Below are 14,690 nucleotides of genomic sequence, written 5' to 3' on the forward strand. Positions count from 1 at the left end.
ACACACAGGCTAAGTTACAAGTCAGATCTGTGGAGGGAATTCATTTTTTTCAAGGTAGATAAATATACAACTGAATAAAGGCAACGTACATAAATTTGATATCAGAATATTCCAAGCAACGCAACAACATCTCCACAGAGGCAAGCAGAAAAGTTACATAATGTACCTTTAAGTTTGAGGTCAAATTGTATCATATGAAGTATTTTAGTCCACAACTGCACGACTCTTACAGTAGTTATGATATTTACATTTAAAGCAACGTCAGCTCCCAATAACACTGCAGTTTTTTAACACAGATGTCACACGTTTTGTTTCTTTTTTATGAAGTCACTTTAGATGAATATTGTGATTTAAACTGTCCAAACATAATGATCCACTGGTGTCATAGAACTACAAAGCAGACTCAAACACAATACGTCTTCTTTAAAAGTGTTGGCCCTTTTTGACCCTTGTGCCTATATACTGTACAGACTTTATATTTGAAGCCAAACATACTCACATTTCTCCTTTAATCATAATTCATAAAGTTACTCCTTTTTGTTCCAAACGACTGTGCCTTAATCTGCTTGTGCACACAGTTAGCTCTTGAACAAATAATGTTCCAAAATCAAGTCAGGAGGAAACAACAATGAATCAATGATAGCTACCATAACAATTATTAACACATGTCCATTTGTGCACACTTTGTTTTCCACGAGAGACACTGACTGAATCTGAATGTCCATTTGCTGTTTCAAAGTCATTATGTTTGTGGAGAGTAGACTCATATCTGCCTTTAAGAGCCTCAGTCTGACACCTCACAGTGTCACCTGCTGGAATAACAGAGTCGGTCGCTTTCAGAAAAATGTGTTGAAGAGAATCAGAAAAAGAACAATTAAAAACTAAATTTTTATAAAAGTAGAATGTGTTTTTTTTTTCTTTTAAGTAAAGTTGCAATCTCATAAAATGTAAAAGTCATTCAGCTGTGATTCACAAAAGTGTTTTATTACTTCACCACCAAACTACTTAAAATGAACTAAACTAATTCTCATTTAGATGGTTTAATCTTTGGGGGCAGTTTCACGATTTGGATTTTATTGTGATCTTTATATATTTTAAGGATATTTGAGCTAAACATGTAAAATGTGATGTACTTTTAGTCCTTTTTTAGCTGTAATAAATCTTTGTGATTCTACTTGTGGGAAGATGCCCTTTATTGTTTTTGTTGCATGGTTTGTGTGTGTTTCAAATTATTTTAGTTTGTTATGATTTGTTTTCATTGTATGTATATTTGGGTTTCTGTTTGCAGAGGGCTGTGTTTTTTTATTATGTTAAACCACACCCCCAACCTGAGGAGCGAGAGGGACATTGGCTGCGCACACCTGTTGCTTGGGGAGTGTTAAAGCAAGCTGGACAGGCGGCTGGGAAGGATTGCGGCGACAAGACGGGGAGGGACCTTGGGCTGAAAAAGCCTGCCTTCCAACGCTTCTGAGTTTCCCGCACAAAGGGGGGGTGGGGCAGCGCGAAGGGGTTCACGTTCTCTCCCCACTGGCAGCTCTCTTCTGTGGCAGGGCCGAGCCGCGGAGTGGAGAAGGCGGCCAGGGGAGCGTGCGTGGAGGGCTACAACGCTGAAGCCGGGGGGGAAGGAGTTGGATCCAATGCTCTGCCCTGGATAAACTCTTCAGCCTTCTTTTTCCTTTTTTTGTTGACATTTTAGCAACTGTTAATTGTTTTAGCCCAGGTTCAACATACTTTTAACTGTATTTTATTATTTTTTTATTTTACTTAAAGTTGTAATAAATTCACTGGGATTGTTTTTAATCTCTGGTTTTAATTGCTGCTCACCCCTGGGTATTGAACCCTAGCCTTTTTATTGGGTCCTAGCCTTTTTATTGGGTCCTAGTCCCCCTACTAGGTGGCGTTGTTGGCAACAATATTTAGAATTTGGTTGGGATCTTTAATAAAAGAGAAATTGAGTGCTACCCCCCGCCCCTTTCCACTCGGCCACATACTTGTACGTTGATGTGATTTTCCTCATGTAACCTGGAGTTCTGGATTAGTCCTGGGTTAGAAAACAAAAAAACAAAACGCAAATTAAAAAACAACTTACATTTATTAAAGAATGTTGCTTAAAATAGGAAACCATCACTGTGTGTTGTATAGCAAATATATTAAAATTCTTATCAATTTATAGTAAAAAAAAACAAAAAAAATAAAATAATGAAATAAATGTGCACACACAAATACATTTCATGAAACAATATTAAACATCTACAAATGCATTAAAAAGTTGTATTCATCCTTAAGAAATCATTGGTGGTTGATGTGAGAGTAGATGTTGTCATCCAAGGTGTTTTCTGCTGTTAAGAAGGAAAGAAATAACTCCAAATGTCCAAAAACCTTTAGTTCCCAAAAAAATGTTTTTATTATAATTGTTGTAATTATAAATTCCACTGTGCTGAATTTATTTGTTTACTTCATTATAAATATGCAGAGTAAAAAAGATTCATGTTTGAAGTTTGTTTGTGATAAATAAAGAATGACTCACCTTTATTCTGTTTCTTTTTATGATGGTTTACTTGGGCATGTGTCACATTTTCACCTAAAAACAACAACAACGACAACTATTTATATTCATATTTTTTTCTTCTCCCCCAAATTGCATCTGGATATAACATATTTTTGGAACAATAATTTCATTTATTTATTTGATTTCTTTTTTAATCCAGTACCTAGTAAAATATTTAAGCTTTATTTCAACTAATTATTCAGTGTTATTCTAGAGAAAATGCATTATGTAAAAAATAAGGAAGTAACCAAATGTAATAAACTAATGTATATTTATTGTTAGGATTTGTTTTTTTTGTTCTCTCCCCCTCCCCTTTTGTTGCAGAGCTTGAGTGTGGCAGGGGGCGTGGCTTCTTCCAGAGCAGAAGAGACACATCTGCAATCAACTCCTTCATCCGCCTCTGTATTTAGCCCTGGTCTTCTCACCACCACTTTGCCAGATAATTCCGTCCTGTTCGGAAGTGTCTATCAGGCTCTTGGATATTTACCTATTTTGCTTATTGTTCGTTTTGGACTTACCTGCTCCTGTTTTTGCCCAGGTGTCTCTGTGGTTGTCTGCCGTTGCCTCTGGAAAAGCCGGCCAGCTCCCTGCCTCCTCAGCCTGCCTTCCGTTTGTAAAATAAACTGTTAAAACTTGACTGAGTCCTGGTTTTGCTTTGGGGTCCCTCTTGCCAAACCGTAACATTTATTTTAATTATTATTTTTTGGGCATTTTAGCTTCATCAATAGTTCGATATCAGACAAGTTTTTGGTGAAAGGCCTGAACTGTTGAAGTGCAAAATCAACTCCACATAAGTAACTTTTTATTTATATCGTGCTTTTCACAGACATATGTCACAAAGACGCTTTACAGAGCATTGTTCATTCACTCCACACTTGGTGGTGGTAAATTACTATTGTAGCCACAGCTGCCCCGGGGCAAGCTGACAGAAGTGTGGCTGCTAATCTGCGTCATCGACCCCTCCTACCACCATCAACACTCACACACACACACCATTTTCATACTAGGCAATGTGGCTGAAGTGCCTTGCCTAAGGACACAACAAAGGTTTTTCAAGTGGCCCCCCACTGTGGCACCTGATTTTCCCAGTGTTTTCTCATCCAAGTACTAACCAGGTTTTTATAACAGAAGCAAAGAGCTTTAAGAGCTTTGTTTTACCTGAAGAGTGTGGACGAATATTAGAATAAACACAGCTCTCGTCTTGTGGGGGGTTGTTCCTCCCTGAAATGATATTAAAAAAAGAAAAATTATAAGTAAAATAAATAAATTAAATACATAGGTGGAACAAACTCACCTCTCACATATTTTAGTTCAAGCAGGGAATAAATGGCATCTGTGAAATGAACCAAATTGTATTATGGATAATGGAAATACACATGTGTCGCTTTTTACTTTAGTAATGTGTTTAGTAGTATGGGACATTAAGCATTTTGAAGCTAATATCTGATAAAATAGAAAAAAGTCCTTTGAGTTGTATAGATTTCAAGTGTTTGCAGAATAAAGGTGAAGGTTTTATCACTCATTTGAAATCTGCACTTGAGCCACTTCATGTGCTCGTTTACATGGCCAGTAAAAAACTGAAAACTAGAATGATCAAATAAACCAATAATTAGATCTGATCAGTAGAGAAGTAGGTTAGTAGGTAAGTAAGAGAAATATGATCTTAATAAGTAAATAACTTACTTAAACTTACTTACTCACTAATTACCTTTCTTAAACCTGATCTTCAAAAACACTTGGTAACATGTCGGTCAATGGATTTTAGAGTAACTTTTATTTGAAAGACAAAATACATTTTAAAATAGCTATTTCAATCTTTTGTATTTTCTTTGCCACTATTGTCTATCTCTTTTTTGCATTAATTTTCCTACTCAGAACCTGTACAGATGTGAACTGCCAAAATATTATATTCCTCAGTAATCAGTTCAGGATGTTTTTTTGTTTTGTTTTGTTTTGCGTTCCTTTTTTTTTTTTTGGTACGAAACACAGTGGTAAGAAAAAACAAAACAAAACACCCCATAACACTGAGCTTCACTCTGTTATCTTATAAGGTAATACATTACTTGATGGGGAGGTGTGGTCATTGCTGGTCACATGATCTTCAGCAGAGCTCTGATTGGTTCTTTGAGTCCTGCACAAATTTTCAACAGTTACACACATTAAATAATCCTATGAATATTTTGCAGAGAAACAAACAAATAATTAAACAACCAACCTCAGAGTGCACAGGTCTGTAAAGAAAAAGAAACATTTGTGAATAAAAGTGAAGCAAACCAGTAATAAAATGTAAAGAGTGTGCACATAGACACACACAGTTAATAGAGTCACAAATCTCACCTTTTCTCTTTAAAAAATGACACAAAAGCAGCAGTATCATGAGTAAAACCACTGCACACACAGGTCCAACCACCCACATCACAGGAAAGAGAAGAGAAGAGAGCTCACCTTTGGGTGCACCTGTGGTCATAAGATAAAATATGCTTTTATTTTTGTATTTAGGTATTTGGTATTTTAAAGAATAGTTTCACTCACTTTTAATTGACATCCAACTCTCTGGAGATATAACAGTGTTTGGTTTTGACCGCGGCCATAGTTTCCATTGTCCCTCACATTTATAAAAGCCTTCATCAGACCTGGACACTGCAGTGATGTTGAGCTCTGGTTCAGTTCCATTTTGAATCATTTTTCCATTTTTATAAAATTGGACTGAAGTAAAAATCCCTTTCTTGAGTTTACAGCTGAGAGACACAGACTGTCCCTCAGTCACTGCTCTCACTGGACTCATAAGAATGATGTCTCCTGTGAAGTTAAACATGTCAAACACATAAAATACTTTAAAAGACTCACTTCTTATACTTTATATCAAACTTACTGTGGACTGAGATGTTGAGGGCGTTGCTCATTTCTCCTGATCCAGACTCACACCAAAACACTGCACTGGTTTTCTCAGGTAAATAAAACTCACATTTAGACTTGTCTTTACTCCAATGACACTGTTGTGATGATAATGTGTTATCAGAAAACCTCCTCCAGACTGTGCTGTCTGCTCCAGTGGAATTGAACCCACAACTCAGAGTGATGACATCATAAGTGAAGTGCTGTGCTCTGTCAGGACTGACCGAGAGAGAACACTGGAGACTCAGCCTCTGAGGAGCACAAGACCCAGACTTAAGTAACACAGACTTTACTGAGTCAGGCTTTAGTGAGTCAGACTTTAGTCAGACTTTAGTGAGTCAGGTTCAGAGGTGAGGGACATGAACATGTGGGACGTACCTCCAGACCAGACAAAGGAGGGGTCACTGTGTTCAGAGTAGAAGGAGGGACTTCCTCTCTCTGTTTGACACACAAACGTTGCTGAGTGGTTGAGGCCCTGGAGGCTGAAGGAGTCCTGTTTAGAGGCGGCACTGGCCCCTGGGAGCCGCTCATATGTGTAAGACTGTGAGTGAGGAACAGCCCTGTACCAGTGAAAGCTCCATCCTGCAGAGGGCGCTGTCACAGCACAGCTCAGAGAGACAGAGGCCCCAGGACTGATCCAGGACACAGACACAGAGAGGACAGGACGGGGGGCTCCTGAGGAGTGGATGTTATATTTAGATCATCACATCCAATGTCATTGTGTCATATTAAATATAAACGTACTGTCAGACACATTTAGTGTGAGGGGGCGGCTCCACTCAGTGACTGTGTGGGGCAGGACTCCTCTGCACCTGTAGGAGCCTCTGTGTGTCACTGCTGCTCTGATGGTCATTTCTCTTTGTTTGTGCTCCAGACTCTGTCCAGATCTCCTCCATTCAAATATCCACTCAGCACCTGCTCCATGAGCGCTACAGGTGAGAGAGAACTGCTCTCCAGGGAACAGCTGAGACCAGGGAGGCTCCACAGAGACAGAGGGCGCTGGAGTCTGGACACACAGTTACACAGGAGATCACCAGACAAAAATACATGTACTGCACATACATCTGGTAGTATAAGAGACATGTTAGAGTCAAACTGACCAGTGGTTCTGAGTGTGAACTTGTGACTTTGCTCTGTGAAGTAGGGAGGCTTTCCTCTGCTGGCTCTGCACTGGTACTCCCCTCCCTCTGACACTGACACCTGTGCCTCAGATGAAGACTGTTTAAAGAGCTGCTCATTTCTGCTCCACTCATATTTCCACCCAGAGGAAAGTGGAGAGACAGAGCAGAGCAGCACCACACTGCCCCCTGTCTGCACCTCTGAGAGTCCACTCACTGTGACCTGAGGTTTGTCTGTAGAATACATAATTACACCAAAACATGAACTTCACCAATTAAAAACATGCAGGTCAAACCCACACTTTGTACAGTGAAAGTGCACATACTGTGTACAGTGACAGTGGTGCTGGTGCTCCACACAGTGATGAGGTGTGGGTCTCTCTGGGCTCTGCAGCTGTAGGCTCCTCTGTCAGACTCAGTCACACTGGACACTCTGTATTCTCTGGTTGTTGGACGTAGGTTCAGTGTGTTCCTGTTCCACTGATAGGTCCACTGTGTGTCTGCTCCCTTCACCTCACAGCTCAGACTCAGACTCTCTCCCACAAATAACACAGACCAGTTTGGAATCAGAGACACTGTGTTGGGAAGTGTGTAAAAGAGAAATACTTCAACTACAGAAGGAGACACTGATGATGACCACAGGGTCAGAGAACAGGACTCACCAGTTTGTTTGACAGTGACTGCAGGACTTTGAGGTGTGAGGATGAACTGGTCCTGTCCTCTGCAGCTGTATTCTCCTCCTCTGGAGACACTGACTCTCTGTGAGGTCTCACTTAATGTTTCAATTTGAGAATAACTACCCCTGACCCATATGTATCTCCCTGTAAACCCCTCTGTGTAACAGCTCAGAGTCACACTGCCCCCTACTGGGATAACTGAGGACAATGGTGTCACACGGACACTGCGTTTTGTTTCTGCAAAGAAGGAAAAGAGATGGTAAAATGTTCAGACATAAATCCATAAAAAATATGAACTCTGCAGACCAGGGCACATGTGGTTCAGAGTAGTTGTGTTAAATACTGACCTTTTACTGTGAGTGTCCATTTGTGTGATTGTACTTCCTCATTGATCCCACAGGAGTACTGACCCTGGTTTGCTTTTGACACTGGACTGATTTTCAGTTGGACTGTTGTTGTAGGTTCATGCTGAGGCTGATGATGAACAGGTTTTCCATCTTTAAAGAAGAGTAACTGTCTCTGAGCAGGACCAGAACAGACCAGAGTCACTGAGTCCCCCTGATACACAGACTGGACTGGAGTCTGCAGGTTCAGATTGGCATCTGACTCACTGTGTACAGTGACAGTGGTGCTGGTGCTCCACACAGTGATGAGGTGTGGGTCTCTCTGGGCTCTGCAGCTGTAGGTTCCTCTGTCAGACTCAGTCACTTTGGACACTCTGTATTCTCTGGTTGTTGGACGTAGGTTCAGTGTGTTCCTGTTCCACTGATAGGTCCACTGTGTGTCTGCTCCCTCCACCTCACAGCTCAGACTCAGACTCTCTCCCACAAATACCTCCAACTGACTCAGACTCACAATGGGGACTAAAAGATTCACAGAAAAAACACTGAACTTGTTCAAATTGTTTGTAACAAAAAGATGATTTTATAACATGTAAATGTCAAATTAAAGGAGTGATCCATAAAGGTAATGTATTCTTTATATTCTGTACTCACCAGTTTTCTCAACAGTGACTTCATCACTTAGTTTTGTGGCGACATGATGGTCGTTCCCTCTGCATGAGTACACTCCTCCATCAGAGACACTGATAGTTTGTTCCACTTTGCCAATATTTTCCCATTTAGATCCAGGGTCATAATTTCGTCTGAACCATTTGTGTTTTTCATTCCAACCCTCTATATCACAGCTCAGTGTCACACTGCCCCCTACTGGTGTTTCTGTGTTTGACACAGTCAGTTCAACTCTGCGGATCTTTTCTGTAAACAAACAGGAACAAATACAAACAAATATCTGGTGTAGTATTTTTATAATTTATGGAGGATCATGTGCTCATCTTACCTGTAACTTTCAGTTCTTTTTCATGGGATCGTGTTTCCTCACTGGCTCTACACAAATACAAACCCTCATCTGATTTTGACACTGAATTAAAGATCAGATCTGTAAAGTCTGGTAGTTGGAACAGCACATGTTGTGTGTCATTTTGTACAAGTGTTCCATCTTTGTAAAACTGCAGATGTTTTTCACCATGAGCTGTGCACCTCACAGTCACTGTGTCCTCCAGATACACAGACTGTCCAGGAACATCCAGAGTGAAACTGTCACCTGTAACTCAACAGAAGAGGAGCATGAACAGACTCATGGGAAAAGATGGATATTTTATGATGTACTTAACTCTCGAGACAGATTAGAGGAGAGAGGCTGGTGGGACTTGAACATTACATTTAAAACAATAGGCCTCATTCATGAAGTGTTCTTACAAACACATTTTACTCATAGCCTTCTTACAAACATTTTTGAAATTCACAAAATATTTTCTTTACTGAAAATGTTCTGGAAGAAGTACTCATAATAACAAAAAATTAGGTGTTTTATTTTATTATAACTCTGATCATGGAACAAAAAATTGTACTTCCTCCATCCTCCATAATTGTAAGTTATATTACAATTAACATTAACATATTGTACTTTTTTTTTTATTATTATTTCTCATAAAAAATATGACTATGTAAACCAGTAACATTTACAAGGAGTTTTATAGACCATGTAGTCTATTGTGTCTATACAGACTGCAGTGACTCTGTGTACTGTCTGTGGCAGTGACCCTCAGTCTGTCCCAGCCCCACTGCTCTCCATATGGACCACTGTTACAGCCCTGGGTCTGGTTACTGCGCTGGACTCAACACCCCCGTTACCCCCATCATCCCCCTCACCCCTCATGACCAGAGTGCACTCTTATGCACCCCTAGCCCAGCCCCCTCCCTCACTATTCTTCGCATGTCCGCAGCTCACAGAAAATGCAATAAAAGCCCCCGCTTAAAAAAGATGAATAACATAATGTTCCCTCACTGAGTGTGTTCATGTGAGTTTGGACATTTGAAATGGCCGCTGTAGTTTTTAAAACATCCATAGTCTTTACATGCCACCTGACCTCATTCACTCTCTCCCTTGTGCTTTTTATATAATGTCAGACCCATACTGGTCATACATGGAAGTTCAGAGGGCGTTTCTTACTAAATACTAGGGAAGAAACGATAATCCATATAATATCGAATCATTTGATACTGGTCTCACGATTTGATACACATGTTAGGTTGATACACACATGTTCTTCCATGCGTGCTGTGTTCTCATTTAGTTTTGGTTCAAAAGGGAAACAGTTATCACAGAGTCCTTCTCAGTTTCATCTTTCAGTCACTCTTTAGTTTACATTGATAGACACACGAATGACAAAGATAATAACTTTTAAATACTTTAGAACCGATTTTGGTTTTACATCGACTTGAATCAAATGTGCTCATATACACACCTACAACGCCACATGCCATTTACCCCATCTTTTTCTCAGACTCTGTCTCTTAAGTTTTCTTCAGAAAAAGGTCCTTGAGACATTTCTATCTAATATAACATAGTTTGAGTGTCCAGAAAGAGGATGGGAGAGAACAGAATGTCTGTAAGAGCACAGAGTGTAGCAGGGCAGTGTGGGAGGAGCTACGTACTGTCTCTGCTGGAGGGGGTAGTGTGGGAGGAGCTACGTACTGTCTCTGCTGGAGGGGGTAGTGTGGGAGGAGCTACGTACTGTCTCTGTTGGAGGGAAGAGCAGTGAAGACACACACGTGTGCAAGCAGTGAGAAGACTAAGGAGGGAAAGAAATCAGCATCAAAATAGGAAAAGTCTCATAGTGTAGCTTCCTTAACAGTCTATATTAAGAGTAGACTGTATTATAAAATATAAAATAGCCTGATAATGCTCTTTTCTTATTTTCACTTAATATAAATTGTAAGATGTTCATAATTGAACCAAATGATTTAAAACACTTCACATATAAACTACAACTTTACAATAGTTGTACTGTAATGTATTGTGTGTAATGTATGTAATGTTTCATTAATATCATAGTTTTATTATATTATACTCATTAGCAGAAAAAAATACAAGTGATTTTTTTTTTTTTTGCATCTTAAAACGTATCAGAATCAAATCATTATCGTGACCCATGTATCGAGATATGTATCAAATCGTGGGAAAACTTTATCTTTGCATCCTTAAATATACATACATTTTTATTTATATGAAACATAAATGAGTGTAGTGGTGTTTGTAGCTTGATGTTGGTGAATTAGGCACAAAACATTTGCAAAGAATTTGGGAGCTTAATAACACTTTTTGAATCTGGCGCAGAGTTTTTCAGCATTTTCTTTAAGTGGAAGTTCTGAACATTTTTAAAGAAAAGATTCATGAATGAGGCCCAATGACTTCAGTTGATTTTCTTTAATTAGCATCATGTTAAAATCAACCAGCCCACTACTTTAAAGTTAAATTTGAAGTTTCTGAAATCAACAATGATCCATAGCAGTATAACTCCCAAATCCAAATGAAATAGAGATCATTACCTTGTGTCTGTTTGCAGATGGCGACACAAAACACTGGAATAAAAACATATAAACATGTAGATTCATGTCCACTTTCAGCAATATGAATGTAGTGACCCAGGTGTAAAGTCTTTAGTGGTGACCAAAGTGTAGTACTCACAGATGGACCACAGTGTCCAAAGCAGAGAGGCTCCCATCCTCAGAGTGTGAACAGACTCCAACTACACACACAACTGAACTCTGTGGAGAAAGATGCAGTTTTATGCAGTAGACTGACTGTCACTGTGTTTCCTTCCTTTTTAAAACCACACTCACCTTATTATAATACACTCAAGAAAGGAAACAACAACAAAAACAACAGCTTCTATTGTGTTTTACTGATGAGGTGTTTGCATTTTTATGTGCACAGATGTAAGATTACATGACTTTTGTTGTTTTAAAGATGATATTTATTTAATTTAATTTATTTATTTTGCACATATAACAAGACAATAAAAAGAAACACACTAGATAAAAGGTAGGTGCCAGAAGAGGCAAAAAAAAAAAAAACCCAATAGGGCTTAGATTAAAGCCTCCTCCTTATGAATACATTAAAAATTTTACATTATCATTGTGCATAAAAACACGGATTAAAACACAATAAAACATCCGTAATTGAAGGATTATCAAACATTAGCATGAAATATCAAACATTTCCACATCAACTCTTTTTAAACAACGCCTCTGATCTGCCGTCACTAACCAGATGTGAAAACTGGCTTCAGAATTTACAGCCTCTGTATCGTCGGCAAAATTGAGCTCTTGATGTGACAAATTTTGGAACATGAAAATTATGCATTTGATGAGGTTTGTATCTATGAATCTCTTCATTGGTTTTCAAATAAAATGTGAAATGTTTGGGGATCGTTGTTGAATTGTAAAGAATTTTATACATAAAAATACAAATTTGATAAATATTAATCTCATAAATATTAAGAATGTTAAGTTTGGTGAATAAATGAGCAGACGATGTTAGTGGCATAGAATGAGTTGCAATTCGAACAAAACGTTTTTGCACCAATAGTATTTTGTTAAGAGTAGTAGAGAAAGTGCTTGCCCAGACTATATTTCAATATGACAGATAGGAATAAATTAAACTATAGTATAATTTAAGTATAGACTTTGAGTCCAGAAATTTACAAACTTTTCTTATAAAACCAAGAGATTTGTAAATTTTTCTGGTCACCCAGTCAGCATGCTCTTTCCAGTTTAGATTATCATCAATAATGATGCCCAAAAATATGGTGGATGAGACATGAGTTATTTCAATTGAATCAATTTTGATTTTAGGGTTATATTATATTTCAGCAGAGTGATCATCAATACATCTGATTAAATGTGTCCACATGTGAGACAACATACACAATCTGTGACTTTAAAAGAGTCAAACTAACAATGACTTTCAATGTGACAGCTGTATGTATATATATATATATATATATATATATATATATATATATATATATATATATATATATATATATATATATATATATATATATATATATATATATATATATAGTTAATACTATCCTTCCACGGTGGTAGGTCTCTCTCCCTCATTTAGCTCGGGTCGTCTACCAAGGCCTGGGAGCTTTGATAGTTTGCGCATATCTTTGCTGTTTCCCATATAACTCACTTTTCTGGACTGAGATGTCCGTTGTTTTTCCCGGTATTGTTGTAGCCATCTTCCAGTTTGGGGGTTACAGCCCGAATGTCCGATCACCACAGGCACCACTGATGCCTTTACTTTAACAGGCTCTCTCCATGCTCTTCCTTGAGCCCCTGGTATGTTGTGTCTGCTTGTGTGTGTGTGTGTGTGTGTGTGTGTGTGTGTGTGTGTGTGTGTGTGTGTGTGTGTGTGTGTGTGTGTGTGTGTGTGTGTGTGTGTGACTGGACCATGTGACCTGAAATATTTTAAAACCACTGTGGTGAAGCTGTGAACGTTTTGTCGGAATGATGTGGGTCGCTCTTCTTTATACTTTGCTCATTACCTTCACACCAAACATTAGTCCTTTGTCAACCAAATAAAGCTGCATGAGCGATGTCACTTTAAATATCAGAATCACAATTTGTTTTATTGCCATTGTCAGTGAACACAAATCACAAACCAGAAACTTGCTTTGGTCTTATGGTGCCACATTAAATCAAAAATAATAATATGAACTATGATCAAATAAAATAAGAAATAAGCGGGCACACATTAAAATAAGGTTGAAAATAGACTTTGAGGTGCCAGTGCAATACATGTATGTAATGAATGAGCCACTGCAGTCTCACTGTTGTTTGCAGCTATATTCTGTATGTTGGAACACATAGGGAAGTTCACAGATGTTGAATAGGGGTCCGGTCAAGTGGTAATGGAGGGAAACAAGGGCAGGTTTTTTATACACAATACGATGATGTTTACCTGGACTGACTCTGTGTTTCCTTCCTTTTCACACCACACTTCATCATAATGCACCCAAACAAGGAAATAAGTACAAACATCATCAAAAATATCATCTTCTATTGTGGATTTCAATGTGACAGATTTATAAAATCTAAAAATATCTTATTTATATCATAAATATCTTGAATTATCATTGTTTGTTTAGCTAATATTTTTTCAGTGATGTGCACATAGTTATAGCCTTCCTAATTTGAAAAGAAAATGCATTTACATCTGCTTTCTTAGAATAAGAATCTATTGATTCTTTTTCTAAGAAATGGAAAAACCTAAAAAAAAAATATTTGAGAGCATCTGCAGTGTCAGCAAATATAAGCTATAACAACATTTGACAGAACAGATGCAGTTGAGTTGAATATATATCCACTGACTTCTATTATAATCTTTTTTTTTTTTTTTTTTTTTTTTCTCCAAAGCAAACCCAATCAAATTTAGAAAAAAAAATGTATTTCAAGAATTTATCCACTTTTAGCCCCTCCCCACATGACTTCTTCTGTTACCTTGTACAAAGCATGGTCAGTGTCACATTTGGACTGTTCATGATGTTCAAAGCATGTTCAAAAGCAGATGAAAATGCAAAAGTGGTTTGGATGTGTTTCTGTGCCTATTCAGAGGTGATGTATCTCTATGTAAAAACAGCCTATTCATGAACAAAGCAGTAAAATCCACTTCATGAGGATTTTCATAGTTTGATAGTGTAATAGAGGCAATCAAACATGCCTTGTGAAAACAATTAGACAAAATCTGAACTTTCATAATTCACTGAAAAAATAAGATTTCAAGCCACAGTGACAACAAAATTAAGAAACAAGATGAAATTTGTGATCAAATGCACAGTTTGGACTGTAGCCTGTGTACAAGACAAAATCACTTAGTTTGAGGCTGCATGTTATAGCTTAGATAAAACTATGCATTTACAATGGAAAAGTCTATGGGAGAAATCAGCCTGGACAAAACCTCTGTGTTCAAACTGACAGTAAAACAAAACAAAACATGAAACAAAAATCAGACAAAGTCAATCTTCCCACTAAGCACTGATAGGCCAGTCACACTGATAAGTACAGGTAAATAGTCAGAGTAAAACATATTATTATT

The 14,690-nt window shown here is 38.1% G+C and overlaps 2 protein-coding genes across 4 annotated transcripts in view; both read right to left on the bottom strand.

Annotated features, from left to right (window-relative positions):
- Nucleotides 1–6,110, bottom strand: part of LOC129409767 (uncharacterized) — a 17,494-nt gene extending 11,384 nt beyond the window's left edge. The window contains exons 1-10 of one of the 3 annotated variants that reach the window (XM_055156441.1): nt 5,822–6,110; nt 5,421–5,694; nt 5,081–5,347; nt 4,886–5,005; nt 4,764–4,779; nt 4,612–4,679; nt 3,843–3,881; nt 3,707–3,769; nt 2,528–2,581; nt 2,183–2,339 (exon numbers count right to left, since the gene is read on the bottom strand). In XM_055156441.1, coding sequence (XP_055012416.1) covers nt 2,290–2,339; nt 2,528–2,581; nt 3,707–3,769; nt 3,843–3,881; nt 4,612–4,679; nt 4,764–4,779; nt 4,886–5,005; nt 5,081–5,347; nt 5,421–5,694; nt 5,822–5,974 — 1,104 coding nt within the window. In that variant the 5' untranslated portion in view covers nt 5,975–6,110 and the 3' untranslated portion in view covers nt 2,183–2,289. Of the gene's footprint in view, nt 1–2,182; nt 2,340–2,527; nt 2,582–3,706; nt 3,770–3,842; nt 3,882–4,611; nt 4,680–4,763; nt 5,006–5,080; nt 5,348–5,420; nt 5,695–5,821 lie in introns of those variants that run through there. The other 2 variants (XM_055156442.1, XR_008632555.1) reach the window with 2 other exon arrangements.
- LOC110159888 (obscurin-like) overlaps nt 1–11,342 on the bottom strand; it is a 35,308-nt gene extending 23,966 nt beyond the window's left edge. The window contains exons 1-8 of the mRNA XM_055156178.1: nt 11,268–11,342; nt 11,129–11,161; nt 8,577–8,846; nt 8,234–8,494; nt 7,586–8,101; nt 7,224–7,475; nt 6,888–7,136; nt 6,544–6,795 (exon numbers count right to left, since the gene is read on the bottom strand). Coding sequence (XP_055012153.1) covers nt 6,544–6,795; nt 6,888–7,136; nt 7,224–7,475; nt 7,586–8,101; nt 8,234–8,494; nt 8,577–8,846; nt 11,129–11,161; nt 11,268–11,304 — 1,870 coding nt within the window. The 5' untranslated portion in view covers nt 11,305–11,342. The remainder of the gene's footprint in view (nt 1–6,543; nt 6,796–6,887; nt 7,137–7,223; nt 7,476–7,585; nt 8,102–8,233; nt 8,495–8,576; nt 8,847–11,128; nt 11,162–11,267) is intronic.
- Nucleotides 11,343–14,690: the final 3,348 nt, after the last annotated feature.

Source organism: Boleophthalmus pectinirostris, unplaced genomic scaffold, assembly GCF_026225935.1.
Source record: "Boleophthalmus pectinirostris isolate CB_2022bp ecotype Guang Dong unplaced genomic scaffold, ASM2622593v1 HiC_scaffold_20, whole genome shotgun sequence".
Taxonomy (NCBI): domain Eukaryota; kingdom Metazoa; phylum Chordata; class Actinopteri; order Gobiiformes; family Gobiidae; genus Boleophthalmus; species Boleophthalmus pectinirostris.